We start from the raw sequence: 13,942 nt of genomic DNA, 5'->3' as shown, positions 1-13,942 counted from the left end.
GAAAGGTTGTAAATTAAACAGTGAAGGGGCATGAGCACAGATACTGGCAGGTGAATTAGTACTCTTGCTAAACTCTTGCAGTGGTCCTTGGCACACTTCTGGCCAGGCCACTTAACACCCTCCCAACCCATGTGAGAGCACGTTTCAGGAGTCAGCACGGGCTAGGAGCAATTCCCAGTGGGCAGCGTGGATGCAGCCAACATGTTATGGATGCTAAGAGGGCTTAAGAGCCTGAAGTATTTTCCAGGACAGCTGGCCTCACAGAGAGGAGTCCTGGGCATGGTTAATCTCCAGTATACATGTAGCCAGAGAATTTTTTTTTTTCCCCAGTGGGAAAAATATTATTGTAAAACCACCAAAATTGATAGTGAAACCCAAGGGCAGGTTTAGTATCAGAGACTATTTTTAACTCCTTGTTTTGAAACCACTTAAACTTCACAGAGGAGGAACCTTTTGGGAGGTGCAAGGCAGCCCAGTCTAATGGAGGGGGTTAAATTCATATCTCACCAGATGACAAGGCATTCATGTGCAAGCTGGTACTCTGTGTCTATCAACAACTGAAACTTCCTACAAAGGAGTCACTGACAGAGATTTGGAACTTGCTCCCTGCTTTGGTTGACAGTTGAAATTTGAGATGCTGCAGATGGCTTTTTTTTGCACTGTTGTCTCTGGAAACTATATTTGTCCCCAAAGATACAGGTCCTCTGTCTAATTTTTTTTTTTCCTTTTGCCGTAAAATCTGTAACGGTATTTACATTGTGATTATTTTTCGTATTTTTTTAAAACAAAAGAAAGATAAATTAGTCTCATGTAAAATGTAGCTATAGTTTACTGTTTCAGGAAAATCAGAGCCGTGTAAATTACAGCTACTGAAGAGAGATTCAAGATCCACATCAGGTCAGAAAGAGACAGCAAAATGTTTACCTCTACCCAAAACTGAGAGTTTGATTTTGGGACATTAATCTTTTTGTCTCATCTCATACTTGTTAAAAATACAAGTTAATTTTGAAATAAAAACTAATTTCAAAGTGAAAAGTGGAAACTTATTTTGTAGAAAGCTAAGGGCTTCATAATTTCCTAATTGTATTTGCTATTTGCCCCATGGTTCATTCCTAGGTTAAAGCAGGCTTGCAAGGCTCAGGGAATGACTATGCAGTACTCCCTCAGTGATGTATCATTTTTAGGTATTTTGGTTGGTCATAGTGAGGATACAAACAAGGCAAGACCTGTGATGATTTTCAGCCTGCTCCTGTGTACTGCTGCTTTCAGCAGTTTTCTACCACCCTGGCAGGAGACTGTGCATTGTTATAGCAGCAGTGGTCATTAGAAACTACTTACTAGAGATACTAGAGTGTTGTTCCTATGTCCACAGTGTATTTCACCTTGTGGGTTATCAGCTTGGTTCTGTGCTGCCAAGAAAATGAAATGACCAGTGCTTACCTAACACCAGAGATTTCCCAACTGCAGGAGTGAAAAATCTTTGGTAGGCCAGCTAATCTGCATCACCTCTCTTACCATTCTCCAGGCACGTTCTGGCTGTCAGGTGATAAAACAAATGTTTAGGAGGTTTGGACTGGAACTAATGGTGACACTGCTAGTGTTGTCTTCGTGTGAAGTTCACAGTTTGATTTGAAATGGGTTGACTCAAAAGAGAGAAAGCTGTAAAACAATATGTGAGGAATCATGACAGGGCACAGTGCTCAATCCAGAGCTCTGAGAGTGGCTGTGTCTCGACAGGCTTCATCAGCTGGGTGCAAGGCCCCAGGAAGCAGCAGCATTACTTTCCTCCAAAGATTCATTTTCCTTCAAATCAGAGGTCCTCCTGGGCATGGGATACCCCAGTGGGCTGGGAAGAGGGATGACACCTCTCCCAGCTCAGCTGGAATGGGCCAGAAAGGCTGCACTGCAGGCACTTGGCCCTGCTGCCACCCTCCTTGCTCCTGGCTAGTCCCTTTCAGCCACATGGCCACTCCAGAGAATAAATGTCTCAGCCCTCATCAGCCCTTGTGGCATGTTTGTCTAGTGGTGTCAGCTACTTGAACTGTCTCCTCTGTGACTCCTGTTTGTGCTTTCTGGCAGCTGGGAAGCACAGTAATCAAAACATGGGTAGGGTGATACATAAAAGTTTATTTTTTTGACTCAGTTATGATCTAATAGCTTATCATTCCTCATGCATCCAAGATGTTTTTCCAGATGAAGCCTGGGAAACATGAATCTTTGTGAAACAAGTCTATGTTACTCCTTAGTTGGTCAGCATGCATTACTCATGTAAAAGTATTCCAGATGAAACCACGAGTTTTCCTGAAAATGACAAAATTAATGGAATTATACCAGCATAAACTCTGTTCTTTGTAAAGAGTGCCATAATTTAGCTAGAGAAGAGTTTACCTTGGAATTAAGAAAATGGAGTTAAAGTGGTATAAATCTGCCTTGGTGATGACTGTGTTTCCTCTTTTAATTTTGTGAAATCCTTTTCTGCTTTCATGCTGATTATACTTATTTAGATAGACACCTGGATATGGAATTTTCAGAAATCTGTTTTCTTCCTGAGAGTACATTTATGCTTATTCCTCTTTTTTTTTTTCCCCAAACAAGGGAACTATTGTTGATATAGTCCTTGGTGAACACAGCCCAAGTGTTACTATGCACCACTGTTACAAGAATCAATTTTAAAATAAAAAAATAAGTCTTTGATAAAGCAAAAAGGCTTTGCTGATTCCCATGCTGCACCTCAGCAAGTATGTCTGCTTTAACTTTGCTACTTTTCTACAGTACTTGCAAACAGCAAACCCCACTATGGCAGCAGTGTCAACAGGATGAAGCAAATATTTATTCTTCAGTGCATGAGGCTCAGCACTGGGGTGCTGTTCCTCCTGACACTTGTGTGACAAATACTTTTCCAGGGCAGCAAGCAGACCAGGTGAAAGGACGAAAGCAGCAATGCTTTACATAGCCAGACTATCCACAGGCCCTCTCCCAGCCTGTACAGGAATTACAGCCCTGTGGTTCAGTTATTCAAGCTGTTCACTAAATAGAGAATTGTCCTGATTCAAAGAGTATCCATAGCTCCGTGCCAAGAGTCCCACAAGAAGGGCAAGCAGCAAACATGTGCTCTCACATTGGCAAAGTATAACACTGTCAAAAGGAACAAAGACCTTTTCTTGTTTGCTCAAATCATGATGCATATGAGGACAAGAGACTGGGGTTAGACAGCACAACAGATTAGTACTTTAGGATTGAAAATTTAGAAATTCAGGAAACCCCAGGATTGCTAAGGTCAGATATTTTTTCTGTTCTTCATTGTATTAGTCATTAGGTTTATTGCTTTCCTCTGACTGTCATGACTGAAAAAGCCACAGGAGTCATCTGCAAAAGCAAGAATGAAGGCTGCATTGCCTTGGCCTAGTTCATTCACAGTCCAGAGTCTGTCACATCCAGAGTCTGCTTCACACAGTGTTGGAGTCCAACTGCACAGCATTGCTCATTCAGTGCAGCCACAGCTCCCACTGTTCCTATCACAACCTCTTGGAAATGTGATTCCTTTTAATCTCTTCCAGCCAGACAAAATAATGAACATCTTCAGAGCCCAGGAAAATGACCTGGAATAACCAATATGAAAACTAATAATTTTAATCAGTCTCTGAGGTGGTATGAGGAGTTGTATCTCTACATGATTGTTCTGTGAAAGTCACACCACTGAAGCTGGGTAAACTTAGTTGTGGCTATCCAGATCCCTTAGGCTAAAGCCATCCATTCCTATCTGGGGTGGTCCTTGCTGAGGATTTCTAAGCCAACATGGTCAGTTTGATGCCCCCATCACCCTCTCCTCCTGACATTTGAGAAAATGTTCCCTTCCCTTCCCTTCCCTTCCCTTCCCTTCCCTTCCCTTCCCTTCCCTTCCCTTCCCTTCCCTTCCCTTCCCTTCCCTTCCCTTCCCTTCCCTTCCCTTCCCTTCCCTTCCCTTCCCTTCCCTTCCCTTCCCTTCCCTTCCCTTCCCTTCCCTTCCCTTCCCTTCCCTTCCCTTCCCTTCCCTTCCCTTCCCTTCCCTTCCCATTTTTTTTTATAATTGGTACCTACTACTTTCAGATACAGACTGACACTATTTAAAATTTTTTCTAGCTCTCATCATCATTTGTGAGGTGTTTCAGATCTGATGGAGGTTATATATTATTTGGCTTCCCATTTGAGTATACTTAAATATTTTTTCATTCCTAGTCCTATATATTGATCCATAATCAGAAACTTGTCTTGCTCAGTGCTTGAGTTCTCCTCAATCAATGCTGTGTACCCAGGCCCTTCTGCACATCACTGTGCTCCACTCCAAATTCCTGCACAGCAGAGCCCCTGAAAGATACAGTTCCCAAAGCCACAGCAGAGAAACAAATCCCAGTTTTGGTTCACTAACCCAGCTGCACTGTCCCTGCAATACTTTGTTAGCCTGTCAGAAACCCAACACTTTCATGTCATACTCTAATCAGTTAGATCTGCAACTGAGATCCAGACTACAAACTTTTTGCCAACGGCAACAACCATATCATGGCTTTAAATCAACTTTTGTGTGTGTGTGTGTGTGTGTATTATAACATTATCATTATTATTTTAAGGGAAAGTACTGTGGAGCCAAAATCATCATGTCCAATTAGCAAGAGGGGCTACACATTAAGTTCAAAGAACCCCTCTGCGTTATCTGACTCCAACAGAACGAGTAACAGGGCCTAATCTAACCTTCCATTTCAAGAGCTTGAGGGAGAACAAATTGCCATCAGCGGGGGAAAGACTTGGAATAGCATGCAGCCTGTCCTCTCCTGACATCCTACTCAGCAAATTCCTCACAGATTTCCTCCTGATGTCAGTAACATAAAGGTTATTTCATGAAATCTTGTGTGGATTCTAACTTGTGAAAACTGAAGGATCCATGCCCAGAACAACAATACAGGCTCATGTAAAATAACCATAGCATTTGTCCTTTGTGCATAAAGCTTAACAAATGACTGAATCAGAGGAGGGGCTGAAGAGTTCCCATGCCGAGTACCAATGCTGTGAGCACATATTGAAATGAATAGCCAATAAATGTCAAAATCAAGGTGACTGATCACATAAAGTCTTCTTGTTTGACTGGAAATTGTTAGGAAAGGTTTCCAGCTTAATATGCAATATGATAAGGAGTGGGAAAAAAAGAAGTAGAGTTAAATGCTAAAGTTGCTATAAATCATATGAGCTATTTCTTCAGGGAACACAATCCCTTCAGCAGATCAGGAATGCTGTAAGATATGGAGATGTGGTCAGGACTGACAGCAGGAGGTCATTTGTTACCAGTGTTGGACTGGCAGTGTCCCCAGAATCAGTTTTGGAACCCTGGTGAAACAACAGATAAGCAAAGTTTTGGGATTTGGATATTTGCATACTGAAATAATGTCATGCAAATAGTCAGAAACTTTTCTTTATCGTGATGCCATCAGAAATGCAGACGGATATCCAAAATGATAATGATGAGCACTCCTTTCCAGCACACAGTATTTCAGCCAACATCACTGGTATGTCCTGGCTATTTCATGCTGCTGTAATTAAAACTCAGTCATCCTTACAGCTGCTTTGTGTTCCTAGAGCACTGCACAACAGCTGGATCATGCCGTTGATTTTGGCCCTTAAACTCCTTGGAAATTACTGTGTGAATATCGAAACCTTGGCCTTTTCTGTCACCATTTAAGCTGCTGTCACCTGCACCTCTGGCTTCAGCACATGACACCTTTGCATTTGGGTAATGTGTTGAAAAAGTATCAACATCATAAGGGAAGACAGAGTAAGTGTTAGCATTGCTCTGATTTTGGCAGGTTTCACACTAAGGAAGGCTGTTAGGGGCAGTGTCCCTGAGCGTGGCAGACTGTCTGCCACACTTACTGTCAGGTAAGGCTTGCTGCAAAATAAATCCACAAGTTTAAAGAAATTCTGACAGAGGCCAAGTTCCATCTCCTCTAACAGCAATCATATGCTAATTAGCCAGATGATACGAAGCACCAGGTCAATTGGTTAAGCCTCTCTGTTGCCATTTTAATGAACATAACTTTGCATTTGTCCTTGGTGGGCCTCTATTGATTTACACTGAGCATAAGCACACCTGAAACATGCATTCCTAATTTCTCTGTTAACAGGTTGATAAGCCTATAGTCAACTGCTCAGTCTTTATGTGGCCTCATGAATTGTTATCTCAGCTCCCACAAGGACAGATGAATCAAAGTGTCTGTCTTGAGTTATGATGTGACTGGGTGACACACCACCTTTCATGAAGTCTAACATACTCAGCTAAGTGCATGTGGTTGATTATACAATATTTCAGGTTGATGATGTGTCTCAACTAGACATAAGTTAAATTTAACATTAATTGTGCACTTTCATGTCTATAAGTTGAGTCACCTTACTACAGAGAAATCCCTAAAATGGCACGTTACTAGGCAGAATATACTGTAATACAATAATCTGTTTTCTACTGCAAAACATATACAAGACAGTCTTCAAATATTTGTTCTTAAAACATGTGGGATGTCCTGGATCCATGAAGCTATTCACTGTAAGCCATAAAAAATAGGTTTGGTTTAGAGATGAAAGTAGCTGGAGGCTGTGACCCACAGGGACTCAGAAGGAAACACTTAGAAAATAGAGACAGATTGAATCCCAAGTGCTCTCTCCTGAGAGGAAGCATGGTTGGAAAGTTTCAAACCCATTAAAGTTAAACAAATTGAAAAGCCCTATCTGAGAGGAAACATAGTACTATGTTTATTTTTCCATTATAAATCTGAAACCTAAAAGATTTCCTGAGGTTCTCAGGTATTGTTCATGCTTATAATGGAGATCTGTTTTTAGAAAGTGTAATTCATGTATTTAATCCAAACTGTTTGATGAAAAACACCCTGCATAAGCATTCAGGAAGCTAAAGGCCATTGTATACCTGTATCACATATTGTTTGGATAAGAGCAGGCCTACAATGCAAGGAATCTCTTTGTGAAACTCTCTCACTCCAAAATATAGGGTCTAATTCTCTCCCTGTTTATGCTGCTGGATGAATTCCACTGAATTAGTGAGGACATGAGTAACCAGTCATAATAAAAAGACAATCTTCATGCTGAGTGTAAAACTACAAAAGTGCAAGGATAATTGTGGCAAGAGATTTATAATGCTGGCCTGAGTCAAGTACATGGGCAAGCCACTGCAGACCCAGTGTAATTTAGCAAAGCTGATTAGTCAATGTATTTTAGGTTTTGCTCCCTCACTAGTGAACTGCTGCTCTGACCTCCTTATCAGAAGTGTGTGTGATGTTATTGGTGTTGAAAAGCATCCCTTTGACTAATGAACAAACTGCAAACTAATACCAGAGATTAATTTAAATGAGAGGAAATACTTGGAAGCAGTGGAATATTTTTTCATTAGATTTATTGCTATAAAAGTTTAGCAGTACAGTTGGTCAAGGGACTGAGAAATGTTTGCTGTCACAGTCTAAGACTTAATGTGGGTGCTTAAGAAGACAGAAATGTGAGCATTGAATAACCATGAAACTTTTGAAGAAACCCTGAATCTTCTGGAAAGAGTGTGTTGATATTGCTCATTTACCTGTTAGTGATTTCATACCATTTCTGCTTGTTTTTCAAACTTCTTTTCAGCTTTCCTTTATGGAACTTATTGTCTAATAATCCTGTGCAGTATTTGCCACCTGATTTACTCTGCATTCTCCATTTTTCTTGGTTACCTGCAATAAAATCATTGCTTATTTCAGAGAAATGGCAGACTGACATTGGTCATGCTTTGGCACTCCACTCTAATAGAGAATTTCTACTCCAGCAATATGCCTTTCAAAAATTTAATTGCATTTCTGTTTCTCAAGTAAGCCACATGTTAAACAAGATCTATTTGACAACCTGCTTTGTTTTGTAGTGTTGAATTGTGAATGATCAACATGTCAGCTGAAGAAAAGGAAACATTGGAACATGTTGTCCCACATCAATTTTAGGTTCCATACATTTAAACTCATATCAGCACTTGGCTTGCTGGAAAAGATGGCTAACCTTACCTCAGGACTTTTTTTCTGCCACACACAGAGTTGTTAAAATGCTTGAGCTTTCTACCACAGTCTCTTGAGTGTGACAGTGTTCTTCAGTTTTTAGAAGACTGTTGTTCTTACCACAGGCAGTATTTCCACTGTGGCTTTCTTATTTGTAAGTAATTTTGTTTACAAATGCATCTTTATGTTTGTTTCTTTCTAGGCAGGGATGAGGTCCCGAAACCAAGGTGGAGAAAGCTCGTCTAACGGGCACTTCTCCAGTTCCAAGCCTGTCATCAGCCACGCAGAGAATGAAAAACTTCAGGAGGATGCCAAGAAAAAGAACAAACCTCATCGGAAGGAAGATGAGGTCATGGTTTCAGCAACTGTCAAACGGCACTCAAAATCACCCGGTCCTAGTGAGCGAAAGAACAAGAAGTCCATAGAGCTTTCTAAAGAAGACTTGATAAAACTACTCAGTATAATGGAAGGAGAATTGCAGGTAAATGAAACATCTTCTAAACCATATTTTCTATGTACCTATCTATTTTTAGGCTGTCCAAAGAGCACAGGGCTCAACTAACAGGAACATCCATATTTAAGGCAAAAGACCACAAGGAGAGAGCAGTGGTAGTTGGTGTTTAACAGCTGTAGTTTTAAGTGATGCTTTATTTACCACTGCAGCTACCCAAGCAAGATAAATTATAAACACCTGTCAAAGAAACACCTGACAAACAAATATGAATCTGCAGGTGAGGCTGAAAACAACCACAGGGGAATCAGTGGTGGGTGGGAAGAAGGAGCGGGGGAAGACAAGTAAATATAGGGAATGTAATTACAATCACTATTGAAAATATTCAAGAGGCAAATATACAAGTCAGGAATACTGAAAATGGACTTAGGATGTCTCCTGGAATTTTTGCATATTTAGATGTTACTGAGGCCTCAGCCAAAGCTCTGCTTGTCCTGTCTGATTTCAGGAGTCCGGTGCTTTGCACATTCCTTGCCTTTCAAAGATCCATTAGTTTTATTACTTGGAGTAGTGCTTGCTTGAAAGCTTTCTCAGTTGTCCAGGTTTGCAGGTTAATTCAGCCCAGTAGTAAGTCCTTGATGCCAGTCAGCCTAATTTTACACTTAACTTGTCCCCAAATGTCTGTCCAGTTTTGAGATTCTCTTTAATGCTAATACATCATTGAACTCTCTCTAGTGTGAACCTCCAGAGAATTTCAAAATAAGAAACTGAAATGTAGTATTTCAAAAAGTCAATATGAAGACTTGTGGCTTTTCAAAACTTATCCCCTTTTGTAGTAGGACTGCTTTTCAAATCATACATTCTTTTGGTTGTACTTTAGTGACCTTTTTAATGGAACCTATGGACAAGCAGAAAAAAGCCACCCGACCTGTGTGAAACATTTTGTCTTAATCCCTTTATTCCAATTAACCATTACTATTTAGCTTTTCATAGAAGGCTTTACTTTTCCCCTGAAACCCACATTCATAACATTATTACTTTAATGTCGAACTTGTTATCATCTTATCTGATTGCAAGAAGCAATTGTTCTGTTAATTTCTTTGGTACATGAGTCACCATTAGCACAACTCTGAGATTCCATCTCACTAAGTATCACTATCACTTTTTCTGCACATAATTCACCTCTAGTTTGTCAGAAACTACTGTCAAGTTACAAGAAATATGCATTCAAAATAAATAATTTTGCCAAAGATGGAGAATGGTCATTTTACAATGAAAACCTGCAGGGGAAAAAAAGGAAGAAAATATGTTGAATGCAATCTTGCAGAGGAAAAGAGAAATGACCATTACAGAAAAGTAACCATTTTTATTGTGCTTCATTTGACTTTATTCAAAATCTTGTGTATGTAATTTCCTTAGAGAAGGAGCTAGCGTGCAGCTTCTGTGGTGAACAGAGCCAAACCTCAACAGAAATGTATCATGGTCGTGTTGTTCACAAAGATTTACCCTGAAGTCACCTTTGTGGTCTGGAAAGGGGAGGTGAAGAAAGTCACTAATGTTTCCTGTGTGGCAATAAATGCGATCTTTATTGCCTGAGTAATTCTCCCGTTCTTCACCGTAGTCTTTTACTTTGTGGGGTAGTTACACAACCTTTGAAGGACTGCCCATGTTCTCATTTTCCCTGTGGGAATGATGGGAATAGATCCTGGACAATACTTTTGGGGGTTTTCATACATAGAGACCCCAAAGAGATGTCAGGCACTGCGGAAGCTTCCTGGCATGACAGCAAGGTATGGGGATACCCACACTGGTAGCTGTGGAGTGCATCTGTTCTCCTGCTCCTTGCAGCCAGGCAGGGAAGAGAATAATTATTTTTAATCCACACAAGTTTTTAATTTCATGTCCAACCCCCCATTTAGTTATTTCCCTGGTACCTGTGTTGACCCATTTCTGAAGTGGGCAAGCTACAGCGCTTTGGCTTGAGATGAGAGCCTGGCTTTAACACTACAAAGGAAGATGAGCCAAGGAAGGCTCCAGCCAAAGCAAATACTCTGGTATTACCTCCTGGCTGTCACAGTGACCTAATGCACTGAGTCATTTCATGGCTTTTTATTTTCAGATCTTTTCAGACATCTCTGGTGGCTGGCTGGCATTTTGTTGGACTGACAAATCATATTAGGATTTATTTTGAAGCCATTTCAATGCTGGCAAAGCAAGCATTATCTAGGCATATGTAAGAAGAATTTGTTTTGAGAATAACATCGGGCTGTACCTGTAGGGAGATGCATTATTTTTTAAATTTAAAAAAATGGGATAAAATACCATAATTGTGGTGACATTGCCTTGGAACCCTCAAACAGTGAGCTAATATCTGACAACATAGACCCATCCCACATTGATCTTGGTATCAATATTGAGGACTTCACAACTTGATGCCCCATCTCTTCATTTTGAAGTCAAACGTTGCAGAAAACCATGGAGAAGTACCCTGGAAATGATGTTTGTGTCCTCATTTTTACCTTGATTGGTTTTTAAAATTATAATACCCTCAGGTAGCTTGCCTGTGCTTTAGCTTCTAGAACCAAGTTGGACTCAGCTCTGCCTGTCTTCACGTTTCCTGGCTGGACCCTGCACATTTACTGAATATAGAGAAGGAAAGCTTTTCATAAACATCTGAGGTCACCATAGTCTATGCCTTATTTTGTAAGAAAACAAAAGGGAAGAAAAAGTTTACAGAAGCTGTGGTGATGAGAATGTGTCCCAATATACATGGCAGGAGAGCTCTTAAGTACAGCCTGTCTGAAGGAGAGTGGGAAGCAAATGAACTGATGACAGGGATTATTTTAATGTCCCTGCAGCTCAGTGGAGCATGTTTTCTCTTGTGAGATCTGTTAATATAAAAAGAGTAGTGATTACATGGTCTCTAAACCCATATTGAACATATAGTGGCAAAAAATCCATGAAGGATTGCTTCCTATACCTGGGAAAAAAATCTAATTTTTAAATACTGCAAAGCTGATTTGAAAAGAAAACTTCAAATGCTGTTAGATTAAATTGGACCATGAAGGCATGGCATTAATTTGCCTGGTTGTTGCAGTGATTTCAGTCAAACCCACATGTGAATATTATTAATTACAGAATAAGACAGGCAGTGTGGATCTTTACAATGATGATATAATACTATCTGTGGTTCACAGATTTTTGTCCAATGGCCTATGTATTTGTCCTGGCAGGAATATATTCCCTTTCTGTATGGTTTCTGAGCAGTAGCCATTAATCTTCAACAATACCAACACTGATTTTCAACATTTCCTGATTGGGGGCCCAAAAGGAAATGAGGAGCAGTATTCCTACATGTTTACGACTCACTCTTTTATTGCGTGTTTGGGGAAAAAACCCACAATAATAAAAGAATATTTATGAAGACAGAATCCCGTTACAAATCATTTGGGTTTTCAAGAAAAATAATTTCTTATCCAGATTCTGTGCCTATTGCTGGAGAACAATTTAAGCTTGGGAGACAGTTTCCAATATTTCACACCAATTCAAAAAGAAGCAACTTTTCCACTCAAGACCTTTATTATAGCCCATGTTTTACTGCCTTTCTCCAGTGCCAATGTGGCATTGATGCCCTGCAGCTCAGCCCCTCATTGCTGTTGAGGTCCCTTGCATGCTTTAGGGCTGAGGGAAATGTTTCCTGTGAGCCTGGCACTGTTGAGGAGCAGAGCTCCCCGAAGCCATGGGGTGTAAAGGAAATGCAAGTTAAGTTGTCAGCCGCACATTTCCTCTGTTGCAGACCTGAGGGCGCAGGTGGGCAATATGTGAAATGTGATGTCCCGAGGAACAGTGTGTGTAATATACAAGGGATGTATAAATTAATCACAAGATGGTTCCTGATAAGTCCTCAAATGGTCTAATGTAGCACTGGGTTTGGTCTGGTTTGATATTTGAAGGGAAACGCTGTGTAGCAGATATTCAGTTGTAAACCTATTTATATAGCATCCCTGGTTCAAAGGGAGAGACCAAATCACTCTGGTTTTTGAGAAATCCCTTCCTTACAAGTATTTAATCAAGACTGCATTGAATTTGAGGGCTCTCAGGAGGTGCCAGAGCAATAGCTTGTTGAAGGTCAGGTGTGGCAGGCTGGTGGCTGAAACAAGACAGTCATGGGGGAAGGAGCTCTCTCATCCAACAAAGACAGAGGAGCTCACCTTCAGGTGGACTGCAAGACTTTATTTTCAATCTGGGAGGATCAGGTACAGGGTAGCAGAGGACTCTGTGTTTCGTTCTCTCTGGTCCTTATGAAACACTTTGGTATTAGTGGCTGCACATCCTGCCACCACAATAATCCTCTCTCTTGACAAAGTCAACTCACATGCGTATAGGTGATAAACTACCTATTGCATTTTAACATTTTAAAAGGTATTTTAGTATTTTTCTGTCTTTATAGCAGAAAACTATGCTTTGTAAATGCAAAGGAAAGGAAAATTCTTTCCTGTTTCTATATTTCTGCTTTCTACTTTCTTTCCCTTTTGCAGCATTACATATTATGTAATACCTTTTATTCTATAATTGCTCTGTTCAGCTCTTTTCCCCAGTATCTAAATTTTCCTATTCACTTTTCTTCCCTTCTTTATTTTTCTAGTTGTTACCTTTTTTCTTACTCTACCTTTTTGTCACTTCCCAGCTCAGGCTTCCCTCATCTTTATAATGCAGATACATTGACTGACTTGGGAAATCTGGAGATTAAATTGTAGAAGATCTACTCTATATCAAATCCCATCATCTAATTTTTTTGGCAAATGCTTCCTTTAACCTTTGTTGTTAATTTAGAAAGCTGTGTTTTAAGATTAGGTGGGTTGTTTACTTTGACTGCTCCTATTGGAAAATAATCCCAGAACAAAAAATCTTTAATGTTTATCTGACTTCTCCCAATTTTAATTAAGTCTAGTGAAACCTTTATGAAACTCTGCTGTGCAGGGATTCTGCTTTGAAAGCCCACCTCTCTCCCTCCTGCCTTTAATGCCTGTTGTGTTTGTAGCATCCTTGCATCCCCATAGCCTTTGTTTTTGCTGTGCTACTGTACCACATCCTTTCCATTTCCTCTGGCAAAATAGGCTCTCCATGTCCTCACCACCCCTGGACCAGCAGCACTTCCACCCCGGGTTCACCTTCCTGGGGTCTGGAGCTGGAGTGGCATGTGGTGCTTGCTGTAGGAGAGAGCTCCCCGTGCCTCGTGCCTTTGGGTTCATACTTGCCTTTCTCTTAAGGCATGGCATTACTTGGCCTTCCCATCACTTGTCAGTCTGACTAGTATAAGCAAGAGAATTTGACTCTGTAGCTGTGGTTGTGATGTTTTTCTCTCTGTCTCTTTTTCCTCTTGCTGCAATTTGTAAACTTGTGTGTAATGCCTCAAACTGCTTTTGTATTGACTTTTCCA

General features: G+C 40.5%; 1 protein-coding gene across 12 annotated transcripts in view; it reads left to right on the top strand.

The window, feature by feature from the left end:
- Nucleotides 1-13,942, top strand: part of FILIP1 (filamin A interacting protein 1) — a 101,945-nt gene that overhangs the window by 33,976 nt on the left and 54,027 nt on the right. For all 12 annotated transcript variants that reach the window (XM_064412444.1, XM_064412440.1, XM_064412442.1 and 9 more), the window contains one exon: nt 8,254-8,532. In XM_064412444.1, the coding sequence (XP_064268514.1) occupies nt 8,260-8,532 (273 nt within the window). In that variant the 5' untranslated portion in view covers nt 8,254-8,259. The remainder of the gene's footprint in view (nt 1-8,253; nt 8,533-13,942) is intronic.

The sequence above is a fragment of the Passer domesticus genome, chromosome 3 (assembly GCF_036417665.1).
Source record: "Passer domesticus isolate bPasDom1 chromosome 3, bPasDom1.hap1, whole genome shotgun sequence".
In the NCBI taxonomy this organism is placed as follows: Eukaryota; Metazoa; Chordata; class Aves; order Passeriformes; family Passeridae; genus Passer; species Passer domesticus.
This window is presented reverse-complemented; position numbering and strand designations above follow the sequence as displayed.